At 43.5% G+C, this 13,546-nt stretch overlaps 1 protein-coding gene across 1 annotated transcript in view; it reads right to left on the reverse strand.

Moving 5' to 3' along the window:
- Positions 1 to 13,546, reverse strand: part of Rtn4ip1 (reticulon 4 interacting protein 1) — a 48,347-nt gene that overhangs the window by 27,351 nt on the left and 7,450 nt on the right. The window contains exon 5 of the mRNA XM_055616007.1: positions 3,813 to 3,861. Coding sequence (XP_055471982.1) covers positions 3,813 to 3,861 — 49 coding nt within the window. The remainder of the gene's footprint in view (positions 1 to 3,812; positions 3,862 to 13,546) is intronic.

Genomic DNA, 13,546 nt, shown 5'->3' on the forward strand with positions numbered 1-13,546 from the left:
GGGAAGTAGCCAGACTAGCATAACTGGGTCAGAATAGATGAATATCTGCCCTGTTACAGTGCTTAAAGATTACTAATATAAATCTAGTGGGTCTCTGTGTCGATTACTTGGGAGCTAGGGTGGGTATCAGAAAAGGCCATAACTACCATACCTTATAATCCCACATATCGCAACAGAAAACTTACAAAGATTTTTTAATTCATGTGTGTGTGTCTATGTGAATGCACGCCACGTGTGCAGGTGCCCAAGGAGGCGCCTACTTCTTATGTTCTTAGAACTACAATTTCAATGAGTGACTATCACGCAGCACTAAAGCCAGAAGCACTAGGGGTGTGGCTCAGTGGTGCAGAGAATTATGGACTAAAACCTCCAAAATGATAAGTTAAACCTCCACGTTTAGTGGGCATGCAGCAACAGCAGAAACTACCTGCCACCGGTTTAGTTCTCTGCACCCTTGCTGGCATATGTTACTTGTTTCTCTTTTACTTACTACAGCCACTCTCGTAGGTATGGCACAGTGTTTTGGCGTGCTCCCTTTAGGTGAGAATGAAAACCCAGTGCAGACTGACTTGGCCAACCTGGATCAGCCTTTGGGGAGTCTAATGCCCGGCAGTTTATTCCCAATGTATTTAAGCCCCGTATAATTTGAGGGAGAGGGGTTTCCCAGTGTAATACAATCCCGGTGCACAAGGAAGCGTGGTTACATTGACACTCAGCTCAGGGTCGTGTCTTCTTCCAAGAAAATGAGTTTCAGAGATAGGGTACCTGCATTAGCTTAAGGGCCTAAGGGTCTTGCCTGGTCTTGGTCATACAGATACTGTAGAGGTCAACTGGGCTATTGGCCACCTGTGGGAGCTTGGGGAAACCTTTGGCTATACAGATCATATAAGGGTCATCTAGGCTATTAGGCATCTCTGGTCCTGGTTGGAGCCTGGGGAGCCCTGCCTTAAGGGTCATCTAGATTCCTAGCCATCTCTGGTCCTGGCTATAGGAACTTGATAGGGCCTGGCCTAACAGATAACACAGACCACCAGGCTATTAATCACCTCCAATTCTCTGCTTGGTGGTTGGAAGAATAGGTTTGTTATCTATCCCACTGAAAAGACAATTCTGTGTGCTTAACATTCCTGGTTTCTCTGGAGATCTGTGGGTGCAAGGACCTTCCTGCTATGCTTAACAGTGCTTCATTGTGGTTTTCAGTTTCCTGAAGGAGGAATGTTCAGCATCCTCCCATGAACTTACAGGCCATTTCTATATGCTCTTTCAAAAACAGTGTATTTTGAGTTTTTCCCATGTTTTTCATTAGTGTGTATTAATTGTACAAAACAACACGCTTCATTGTATTTTGTTTCCTTAACACAGGATCTCAATGTGTAGCCTTGACTGGCCTCAAACAAAAGATCCTCCTGCCTCAGCCTTCCATGTGCTGGGATTAAGAACATTTACCACCATGTTTGGCATCTTTTCTGTTTTAAAAATGGTATTGCCTTTTTGTTGCTTAAATATGACTTCTCTGTGTAGTATGGAAATCAAACCCTTATCAGATTAATAACTTACAAATACCCTCCACGGTGTGGTGGTTAATATTGACTGCTAACCTGGCAAGATCTAAATTCCCCTGGTGACAAGCTTCTGCGCCCCCTGTGAGGAATTATCTGTACCACGTTAACCGAGGTGGGGAGATGCACCTGAAATGTGGGCGGAACCATTTCCTGCTCTCAGAATGCATAACAAGGAGCAAGCTGGCTGAGCAGCAGCATCCCTCGTGTGACATCTGACTGGGGTCCTCTTCCTTGACAGCAGGTGTAACACCCAGCTGCCCCAAGATTCTGCTGCCGTGACTTCCCTGCCGTGGTGGACTGTACCCTGGGATGGGAGCCGAAACCGCCCTTTCTTCTTGGGGTCCTTTCTTCACACCGTTTGTGTGTGTTTTTAATTTCTTGATAGTGCCCTTTGATACATCAAGATTTTTAACTTGATAAAGTTCAACTTACTTGCTTTTAAGTCTATTGCCCATGTTTTTAGTATCAAATCTAAGAATCTGCTGCCAAACCTAAGGTGATGAATATTTATAGCTGGTTTCTTGTGAGAGTTTTATGGCTGGTGCTCTTACATTTAAGTGTTTGATTCACCTTGAATTATTTTTGTGTATCATGTGGGTCCAGTTCATTCGTTTTGCATGTGAATGTCAAACTGTCTCATCATCTGTTGGAAGGACACTTTCTCCCTCTTGATGGGGCCAGAGACATGGCCCATACATTAGTAACACTCTCCCACAGGACCTTTCATCAGTTACAGCTCATAACCACTGTAACTCCAACGAGTTACCCTGACACCCTCTTCTGGCCTCTCTGGCCACCTGTACACACATAGCAGACTCTCACAAAGATACATAGACGCATTAAAAAACAAAACTGACCATACATGTAGAGAGCGGTCTCCGGATACTTAATCCTCTTCCATTGCTTGCTCTCTATCTCTCTCTCCCTTTCTTCTCCCCCTCGCTCCCTCTACATACAAACACACACACAGACTGAGGGAGGGAGGCAGACAGGAAGGAAAGTGGCCGGGTGGACATTGATCTTATGCCACTATACCACTATTTTGATTAGCTTAGTAGTAAGTCTGAGATAGAGAAATTTAAAACTAATTCTATTCTTTTTTTTTTTTCTTTTTTTTTTTTTTTAAATTAGCTACTTGGAGTTACCTTGCAATTGCATACACATTTCAGAATAAACTTGCCATGTATGGAAAACAAGGCAGTTGACATTTTTATTGGCCATGAAGATCACTTGGAAAGGCACTATTTTTTTAATGGTATTCTGGCTACCGAATTTTCCTGTCTATTTTAGAATCAGCTTATTAATTTCGTCAAAAAGCCTGTGACACTTCTGACTGAAGGCTAGCAGCAGTTTTGGTATATGCTGCTTACTGCTAAATTGCAAACTTACCTACAACCACAACCATGGTCTTTCTCCCAAAAGTTTTGCTCCACATACTCAACTACTTTTATTTTATTTCTTTATTTGTCCATTTATTTATTTGTTTATTATTTTTTTCTGAGGCAGGGTTTCTCTGTGTAGCCTTGGCTGTCCTGGACTCACTTTGTAGACCTCGAGGTCCCAGACATATACCTGCCTCTGCCTCCCAGAGTGCTGGGATTACAGACCGTGCACCACCACACTCGGCTCTTTCTTTACTTTTATAACTGTTTTAACTTGTTAAACTTTTCCACATTAAACTGCTGAAAAGGCTAATGTTTCCTTTTATTATTAGAACATGTTCATCTGGTCACTGAAATTAAGAGACATTGCTAGATGCCCTACTTTTCTGTTACTGTTTTTAAACACTGACCAAAGCCAATCTGGGGAGTAAAGTATTTCAGCTTACAGAGTATAGTCCATTGTTGAGGAAGTCAAGGCAGGAACTGAAGTGGAGGCCATGAAGGAACACTGCTTATGGGCTTGGCTTCCACGGCTTGTTCAGCCTGCTTTTTTTATACAACTCAGGACCGCCTGCCCAAGGGTCACCATCCACAGTGGGCTGGGCCCTCCCACATTGAACATTAGCCAAAAAAATGCCCCAAAGACATGCTCATAAGCCTATTTGATGGAGGAAACTTCTTAATTCAAGTTCCCAGGTAACTAAGTTGGTGTCAAGGTAACAAAACTAACCAGTACAGACTCAGCTTTCAAGGAAAAATAATTTATAATATATGACTGTATATTTTTATATGAATTTATAAATTATTTATATAGATTTATAAATTCATAAGAAAATCCTAGCCACAAGATTAAAAAAAATCCTTTTACCTGTATCGCAAAAGTACCAACTCCACCTGACGCACCCAAGATTAGAGCACTGCAATAGAAGAGAAAGCAGAACCAGTGAGAATCTTGGGTAGGCATAGCTGCCTCAGTGCCTAACAATCCCCAAAGCAAATAAAGTTCTTCTTCCCAAGACCGAGTGACACAGATGTCACAGAGAAGCTGCAAATACTTAGAACGAAATATTTTGCTAACTCTTAACCCAGAACACAAACTGCTAGCATAGTAAGAATTGACTTTTGCAGGTAGTTTGGGTGGGACTTTGTAAGCTCTGCTCTACAGTTATTCTAGGCTGAAGTTAACACAGTTCTCTGTGAGGAGGAAACTTTTCAAGTCTCAGAAAAGTCACATTCCTGACCACATTCCTGCCACGGTGGAAGGAACACCTTGTGTTCAGGCAAGTCCTGCTGAGCTCGTCAACTGTCATAAACAGACTCATCCTCTCTATGACTTCCTGTGGAAGCAGATGACTGTCCTGTCAGCACAGGATCCTGAGCCCCAGGCTCTCATCACATCCACTCAGCGAGTAGCCCTCCTGCCAGTTGGGACTGGGGAGTGGGGGTTGGGGAGACAATGACTTAGCCTGGAGTCCATGGATAGAGGGCTAGAGGTAAGAAGGGAGACACCTGATTATCTAAATCTGTGACTCTCCCAAAGTGCAGTGTGAGACGAGGCATGCGTAGGCAAGGAGGACACAGAGCCACCATCCGTTCCCCAAAGAAGTCTGTGATCTGAAAGCAAATCAGTCATCAAAAATCACTGCACCAGGCAGGCAACACAGTTCAGTGGGTAAGAGTGCTTGATGTGCAAGCCTGACCACGTGAGATCAATCATTGGTGCCCACAGTGGAAGGGGAGAACAGTCTACACACACACACACACACACACACACACACACACACACACACACACACACGGGGAGAGAGAGCTTGGACTGCATGGTATCAAATGCCTAGAGCACGGTACTGAACCGCCATTTGGTGCTGTGCTCCCAATAGAGGTGGGTGGACGTTGCGTGTCGGTTGTCTGGTGTCTGATGCTATACTATTACGGGAGACAGTTGAAAAGTCTCTGAGTACTCACAGAAAAACACTCTCCTGAGACTAAGTGGCGGGAATGCTTGCTGCTTGTCAGCCACTATCATTACACAACTACTGGTTAGTTATGGGCTCTTTGTCCTCACTACTAGGCAGTATAGAATTTTGCCACCTACCGCTAAGCAGTGCGCCAAACCTTAGAACACGCACGCTGCCTGTAATCTTAGCCCGAGTTCATTTGTCTTGTCCCTCACTCAAACCACAGAGGCGGATTATTACCATCTGTTTTATGTTATGACTATAATTTCCAGGCCAGCTGTTCCCTTTGAGATACCATTAAGTATAATTAAAAGTCGTCTCCTTGCAAATCACGTTGCTTCTAGTAGTTTTCATCTCACAAAACTGTCAATAGTGAAGAACAGAAGAAACTCTGAAGATGTCCCACTCTTCCAAACTCAACCCCGTGCTGTAGCTTTAATATTTCCTACGTGGGCAGAGACCACCGGAAATGCCTCACAGTGGAGGTGGTGGCACACCTGGAATCCCAGCACTCAGGAGGCTGAGGCAGGAGAACTGTAAGCTCAAGGCCAAACTGGGCGACCCAGTGAGATCCTGTCTCAACAGATCATCCAACAATTAATTTACCCACAAAATAGTTGACTTTCTGCTCATTATCTAAATTAATCAAAATCTCCTTTAAGTAACGTCAAGTTTTTCTTTTAACTATATTAAGACAGAGGAAAGAACAGGCATTTTATCAAATTTTTAGTTGTCTGAGGACTGGTAATTTTTGAGTCACAAGGCTATTTAAGAAAATGCCTTTCAGGTTCCCTAGTAAGGGGAACAGGGACTGTCTCTGACACGAACTCAGTGGCTGGGCTCTTTGATCACCTTCCCCTGAGGGAGGAGCAGCCTTACCAGGCCACAGAGGAAGACAATGCAGCCATTCCTGATGAGACCTGATAGGCTAGGGTCAGAAGGAAGGGGAGGAGGACCTCCCTATCAGTGGACTGAGTAAGGGGCATGGGAGAAGAAAGGGAGGGAGGGCAGGATTGGGATGGGACGAGGGAGGAGGCTACAGCTTGGATACAAAGTGAATAAATTGTAATAAATTAAAAAATTAAAATAAAATACCAAAAATTAAGTTCAAATTTTAAAAAAAAGAAAAGAAAATACCTTTCTGGTGGCTTAAGAATATTTTCCTACAGAAGCTACAGATCAGGGGCCATTTTCTTAGAAACACCCTGGCATTAGCATTAGTCTGTGCCTAGTGGGTTTGTCTGCTTTCGTTTTGTTCCTTTTGTATAAGGCGTAGGGGACAAACACATTCCATACATGAGATAAAGGAGGAGACACTCTTAGCAGACAGCAGGCTTCCAGGCTTGGGCAGGAGGGCCTACTGTCTTGTTCAGTGTGGCTGCCTACTTCTGTCTCCCTGGTGCTGAAGGACAGAGACCTCCTCGCACATCCAGCGCTGGCCAAACTATCCTGGATGCCTAATCAATGTGACTTCCTAAATATCCCCTCCTCGCCATTGTATCTTACAAGCAGGGCAGTGCTTGCTACCCCCTGATGAGAGAGGCGCATCTGGCTCCTTGACAGGCTGCATTCAAGTTTCTTTTGGTAAAGGAAAGCTTGAAATCCGTTTCTAGTTTCTCCCTGAGAAGACAAGATTAAAAGGATAGCAAATATAATGGCTGCCTGGGGGCTCAACTGCCAGACATGTCTCTGACCTCCCTCCTGTCAGCTTGTCTCTTCCTCATAACCCTTAATCCGAAGCAGCCTCACATCCTAAATTAAACAGCACAATCATCTCACAAAGGAGGTCTTGGCAGAAAAGCAAGGTTCCTCAACCACAATGTCAGTTCCCAATGCTGCCACCTGAGGGCGCCCTCAAAGTGCAAAAGAGCCAAGGAGCAGGCTCAGAAGTGGGAGAGACACAGGACGCACAATTTTCTGGCGGCACAAACTTTAGTTTTGTGCAGGGTCAAGCAGCGCCTATTCTTCTTTTAAACAAAGTACATCTCTAAAAGGCCAGAAAGCAAAATAAATTCTAAAGCCAGCAAGAAGCTGATGTTCCTGTGGCTGACTACAATTCTTTGCCCCCGCCACACACACACACAGGCAGCCTTCCCTACCTTACCGTATCTATGTACCTTGCTGTAGTGGCCACACTCCACACGCAAACCCCACTGAAGTTAAAACCCTGGCACGGGGGAGAAAAGTGTGCTGTCTGTTGTTCGATAGCAGCGGTTCACACCCTTGCTAATGCTGCGACCCTCTCATACAGCTCTCATGCCAGGGTTCCTCCCAATCACAACGTTTTCTTCATTGCTAGTTCCTAACTGTAACTTTGCTACTGTGATGAATTGTAATGTAAATATTTTTGGAGATAGAGGTTTGCCAAAGGTGGTCACACCTGGTTTCTATAGAGAGCTGGTTATATAGAAAAATCCCCCAAAATACTATACTTGCAAGAACAATGTAACTCAGAATTGCCCAGGTGTTTAATACATGGCCCCTCGTTTCCTAGTTGACAGCATACTTTGAAGATTCTGAGGACTGTACTAGTAGCAGATCCAGAAAACAGTGAAAAACATGAGTAATTCTTATAATGCTATGCATTTTCTTTGTTGGTGAGATAAGGTATTAGGTAGCCCTAGCTGTTCACAAAGTTGCTATGTAGTTGAGGGTGGTCTTGAACTCCTGATCCTATCTCAGCCTCCAGAGTGCCACCATACTTGCTTTCTTAGACTCTAAATCCTAGCTTGCTTTGTCGTTTTTGTCTAGTTGCTGCAGTCTCTCTAAGTAAGCATGAAGGCAACTAACGCAATAGTGGTTTCTCCGGAGAGGTGGCTCAGCAGTTAAGAATACTTGTTGCTCTTCCAGAGGACCCAGGGTCAGTTCCCAGCACCCATGTCAGGTGGCTCTCAATTGCCCTAACTCTAGTTCCAGGAGATCAGACTTCTGGCTTCCACAGATACTCTCACACATGTGACATACACTCACACACACACAGATACATAAGTAAAAATAAAATACATCTATAAAAAACAACCACACAGACACACATGCTTGCAAGAATGCACCAAAACCACAGGGGAGCCAGCAGGAGGGGGTTCTGTCTGGGCCACGAATGTACAGATCTAGGCTCTGCCTCATCTCATACTTTCTCACCCAGATGTGACAGCTTCCTTGATTCCCCGCAAGATTAAAAGAGCATCTATTAGATCCTAATGACTTAGAAACAAAGATGATATAAATCTGGCTAAATTTTCTACCGGTAAAAACAATGATGTTTAAGAAATAAGAATGGTGCTGTCGATGGACCACATTTGAGTTTCATGAGCTACTTTGAAAGGGGACGTGGGAGACAGGTGAAACTGCAGCCAAATTATCCTCCCACAATACACTGCTTAGTTAATGGGCTAAGATGCCCTAGGAAATAAGGTGGATGACAAGCTTTGAATGAGTGAGATAATACAGTTATAGAATAAATCAACCAAAACTAGATAGCCTGGACTGGTTTTCTTTTCTACTAAGCCTCGGTAATTCATACTGACATTTCCAAGTTTACAGGATAGTTCATGTATGAATTAGACATTTAAAATAAAAACACATTTTTCTACAAAAAACAAAGCTATTTATACACTGTGGCAAACACCCAGGATAATTGTTTCTAACCCATAATGGTTCAAGAACTTCAGACACAGGCTAACAATGGTTCTATGATCTAAGATGATTCAGAGTTTTGACTGGGCCTTGGGACGGATCTTTCATGAGAACAGGGTCCTGTCACCAGCGAGCCTCACTAGCTCCCCGGGTCATACACGGAAGCAGACAGAAGGAAGGAATGCCAACAGTAACAAAGACGAGAAGCAGGATGAGCAAAGCAGGATGAACTGTTAGGTTCACTGTTAGGGTTAGGCCTAGCTCTTCGCTGACCCAGGAACTCTGGCAGCAAATATGAACAGATATGGGGCTTTTATATGATTTAACAAAACTAAGATGCGACGGTTTCAATCAGCTAAGATGGAGGTGTCTTCCCCTCCTCTACTCCTTCATCCTCCCCTACTACCAGCAATACTAGATTTGGCTGGTAAGTTGAATTAGAGACACAGTGGTCTCTTTCTATTCATGGTTTCACATTCTGTGGTTTTAGTTATCCACCCTCAACTGTGGCCCCAAAGCAGAAAATTCAAAATTATAGAAATAAATAATTCCCAAGTTTTAAATAACTTTTACAAGAGCACATCAGTAAAATGGTTCTATTTTATCTGCAAACTCATAATCCACTGGGGATTTATCTTTTGAGGATAAGAGGAACAGTTGTCCATTTGCTTTGGATTTAGTGGAAAATACTGTCTGTGGTTCCTAGTTATTTCTTCATAGAATTAAGTTCTGGCTGGCTGCTGTGGCTTAATACTGCCTTCCAAGTCTGGGGGAATAGTGCAGGCCTGCAACCCCAACACTCAGGAGCTGAGAAGAACAAATGTTGAAAGTTAGCCTGTGATACACAAAAAGAGCCTACTCCAGACTGCCAAGATGGCTTAGCAGGTGAAGGACCTGAGTTTGATCCTCGGAGCCCAAAGGGCAAACTCCATCTCAACAAAGTTGCCCGCTGATCTCTGCACATGTGCATCTGGTATATACCAACACACCACCCCACACAACTTTCTTTTTTTTTAAGTCTATGAGATAGCCCAGCTGGTACAGATGCTTGCTGCCAAGACGGAAACCCTGTGTAATCCCCAGGAGCCACATGGCAGAAGGAGAGAGCTGACTTTTGCAAGTTGTCTGAAGACCTCCACGTGCATGCAGTGGCTCCTGTTTACCCACAGAAACGCGTATACATAAGCACATATAAAAATTTAAATGCAGAGGAAGAAGCCAATGGAAGGTTTATTTTCTACAAGTTGTGTTTAAGATGCAAAGGGAAGAGCTAGCTGGAGCTCAGTTACAGTTAGAGAGTTACAGTTAGAAATACAGACCTGTACATTCCCAAGACCTGGAGGGAAGTCAAGGCGAGTGGGTGAGATAGCCCTAGGAGATAGAAAGGATGGCACAGAAGGCCCAAGAACAAGAGCAGAACTAAAGGGCTAGCACAAGTGAGGGAGGACGCTTTTTAAGAGATAAGAAACTCCAGCTCTGGAGGCAGAGGCAGGAGGATCACTGATTGGGCACTTGACCCCATGTTGGAGGCTCAGAGGGGATCGCAGTGCAGTGGAGATTAAAGATCCCTAAACCTCAAACACAACAATCCCAGGCCCTTGCAAGGCTAATCTGTAAAGTGCGAATTGTCAAGGAGGGCTCAGCAATTTTGCTGAGTGCTGCCGGCTTCCCAGGAACAGAGCCTGAATAGAGGCACATTGGTTTGCTTCCCACCGGCCAGGCCCAGGCCTCCAACCAGGCTCTCCTCTGCCCAGCATCACAGTTCCAAGGCCAGAGAGTGTCTGGGCTTGCTTGCTTCTTGCTCTCCCAAATAGCCATCAACCAGGGTCAGATGCAGCTGAAAACCCAAAGCTCACAGGAGTGGCCAAAGTAGTGGAAAGAAACAGGTGATAAACTGAAGACCAGGCAATTGAAGGCACTACAAAGGAGGAAGCTGGCAGGATTACCAGGTGGACATTTTAATTTCAATATAAGCACATTGTTGTGTATTAGGTATTGGGGAATGAATGTTGATAAGTTTCAGCCTGTCTAATTCTATAAACAAAATTAGACACCTAATTTACATTACCTGGCAAAATTCCTCTGTCAAAGATCCTAATCTCAATAAAAACAGACAGACAAACCAAAACACCAAAAGCTGCAAAGTATTCCCATTGATGCACTGAGTTTCAAGTGGATACAATGCAAAAGTGCAATTTATTTTGTGTAGGGGGTAGAGTTTTAACACTCTTAACACTCTCTAATACTTCTGCAAACACAGTGAAGTACAATTTTCCCAGCAAGAGGTGAATTTGGGGCAGAGCCTGAATACTAAAGAGCGCCCACAGCCCTACCAATCAATAGAACCATTAAATTGTGGCATATTTAAAAAAATGAGGTGTAACGAATTTACTTGGAATCTGGGGGAAGAGTCTGTGTCTGACCCAAGGTTTCCACTATCAACACACGCACACACACATTTACATTATTTTAAGTACTCCCATTTCTTGTGGTTGTCACAAATAAGTAATTGGATTTCATCAAAGCTGACATTCCTGGGGCCATCAAGTGCCAACTGCCACAGTTTCAATGTTCGTAATGTGTCTCTCCAAAACTCAGCCAGCCACTGCTATCTTAACCCCAGGTGAATGGGGCAGGAGGTGTTTTAGGTCTCATTCATGTGGTCCTCATGAATGGTCCTTCTGAGGGACCTTTACAGCATGTGAAGACAAGCAAGAAACACTGTCTGCACATCAGAAATCGGCACCCTCCAGACATCAAATCAAGACTAAGTAGACTCCAGAAATGTGAGGAATAAATTTCTGTTGTTTACAAACCACCACGTCGTGGTATTTTGTTCTAGAAGGGCGAAGGGAGCAAGACACCAGGCCTCGCTCACTCACTATCATGACGCAGGTGCCCCGCAATAGGCACACGGAAAGACACGCCTGGTGTGGCTTACCGAGGCTCTGCAATGCACTGCACTCTGATTTAGTTCTCACCGGGCCACATCAATTAACAGATACGAACTAACTTCTTATTGAATGGCCTTCGGGCTGGCAGGATGGATCACTGGATTAAGTTAAGGCACTTGCCACCAAGTCTGGAAAACTCATTTATTGCCAAGACCCTTGTGGTGGAGAGAACCAACTTCTATAAATCATCCTCTGACCTCCATATACATGCTGTGGTATGCACATATTCCCACATACAAAGTAAATTAAATACAATTTAATTTAAATTCTGTTTAAACTTTAAAAGTATATAGTGACTTTGAAAGACATAAAATTATCCCACTTCTCAAAGTTCTTCTTACAACTTAGATCAAAAGTTCAGACACACAGAGGAAACAGCAAAGGGGCCATTTTGTGAGGTAAGAGCAGAGTACAGAGTAGAACCCAGGGTTCTGATTTCCCAGTATCAAGCTTTAACAGGGACAGTGAATGAAATAATTACCCATAAGTCAACAACAAACTAAAACAAAACAAAAAGCAAACAACAACAACAAAAACCAGCCAGATTTCTGTCTATGGTGGTTTAAATAGCTATGGCCCCACAGACTCCTGTGTTTGAGTGCTTGGCCCATAGGGAGTGGCACTATTAGGAGCTGTAGCCTCGATGGAATAGATGTGGCCTTGTTGGAGGAAGTATGTCACTGTGGGGGTGGGCCTTGACTGTGGGGTGGTCTTGAGGTCACCTATGCTCAAGCGACACCTAGAGCGGCACACAGTCTCCTTCTGCTGCCCTGGAATTAAGATGTAGAGCTCTCAGCTCCTTCTTCAGCACCATGTCTGTCTGCACGCTGCCATGCTTCCTGCCATGATGATAATGGACTAAACCTCTGAACGTGTAAGCCAGCCCAATTAATGGTTTTTCTTTAAAAGAATTGTGTTGGTCATGCAACACACAGCAATGAACTCTAAGATACCATCCCTACATTGTTTATTTACAATAAACTAAAACATGCTCAGGGAACACCAAACCAGCAAAAGAAACAAGAGGTCTGTAACCATACCATGCACACAACCACAAAGCCACAGCGAGTCCAGGTTTTTTATGGGAAAGGAACCAAAACAATAAAACCTCCAATAAAGGTCTAAAAATCTAGATGATTACTGCAGGTTAGTAAGGAAGAAAGTCTGTGGTCAAACCTACTCAATTTAAACCGTTTTTGTCCAAAATGGCAATTTCAGAACAGATAACCCATGAAAACTTAAAAAAAGAAGGTTGTCCTTTAGAATATTTGCCTTTAATTCTGAAATGTGTGGCAGTACCTCATCTGACAGACAGCCTTCAAAATGCTTTCAGAAATAAAGCTAAACATGTACAAATTCAATGCTTTATTGCCCCACGTTAAATCTAAAGTGTAATATTTCATAACAGGACAGCAGAATGACATAGGCTTTATTTGTAATAAAAATAAACAAATAAGACTGTGGAGCTGGGGAGCTGGTAAGTAAAGTCACCTGCACCCAAACCTGGGGTCCACTTGGCGGGAGGAGGGAACCAAGAGGTTGTCCTCTGATGGTGCACACCCTATCCCACATACACAAATAAATGCCATTAAAAAAAAAAAAACTGTGTTATTTTATTCCAATGTTACCCACAGTTCTCTTCTTCCTTTCAGTCACTAACTGGTCCATAATACCTACTTTTCTACCAAAAACAAAACCAAAAAATGATTTCGTTGTCATCTTTCTTTGTAAAAGAACTTCTTTACATTTATTTATTTATTGGGGGAGGGTGTGTTCTCTCCTTTACCATATGGGTCCCAGAAGGTGAACTCACGTTGCCAGGTTCAGTTCCAAGCACCATTATCTACTGGGCCATTTCACCAGTCCCTATGACAACTTTCTAAAATACAAACTACATTATTATGTCCTTGTTAAGAACAGAAACCATATACTGAGTGCCACCAGCCTTCCATGTTTAATCTCATTTAATCTTTAAACAAAACTCAGAGAAACCGAATGCACAGGTCACCAGCTCTGAAGTAGCAGAATCACAATCTAAAAAGTTAATAGTCCCCCTA

The sequence above is a fragment of the Psammomys obesus genome, unplaced genomic scaffold (genome assembly GCF_907164565.1).
Source record: "Psammomys obesus unplaced genomic scaffold, mPsaObe1.curated_primary_1811, whole genome shotgun sequence".
NCBI classification, from domain to species: Eukaryota; Metazoa; Chordata; class Mammalia; order Rodentia; family Muridae; genus Psammomys; species Psammomys obesus.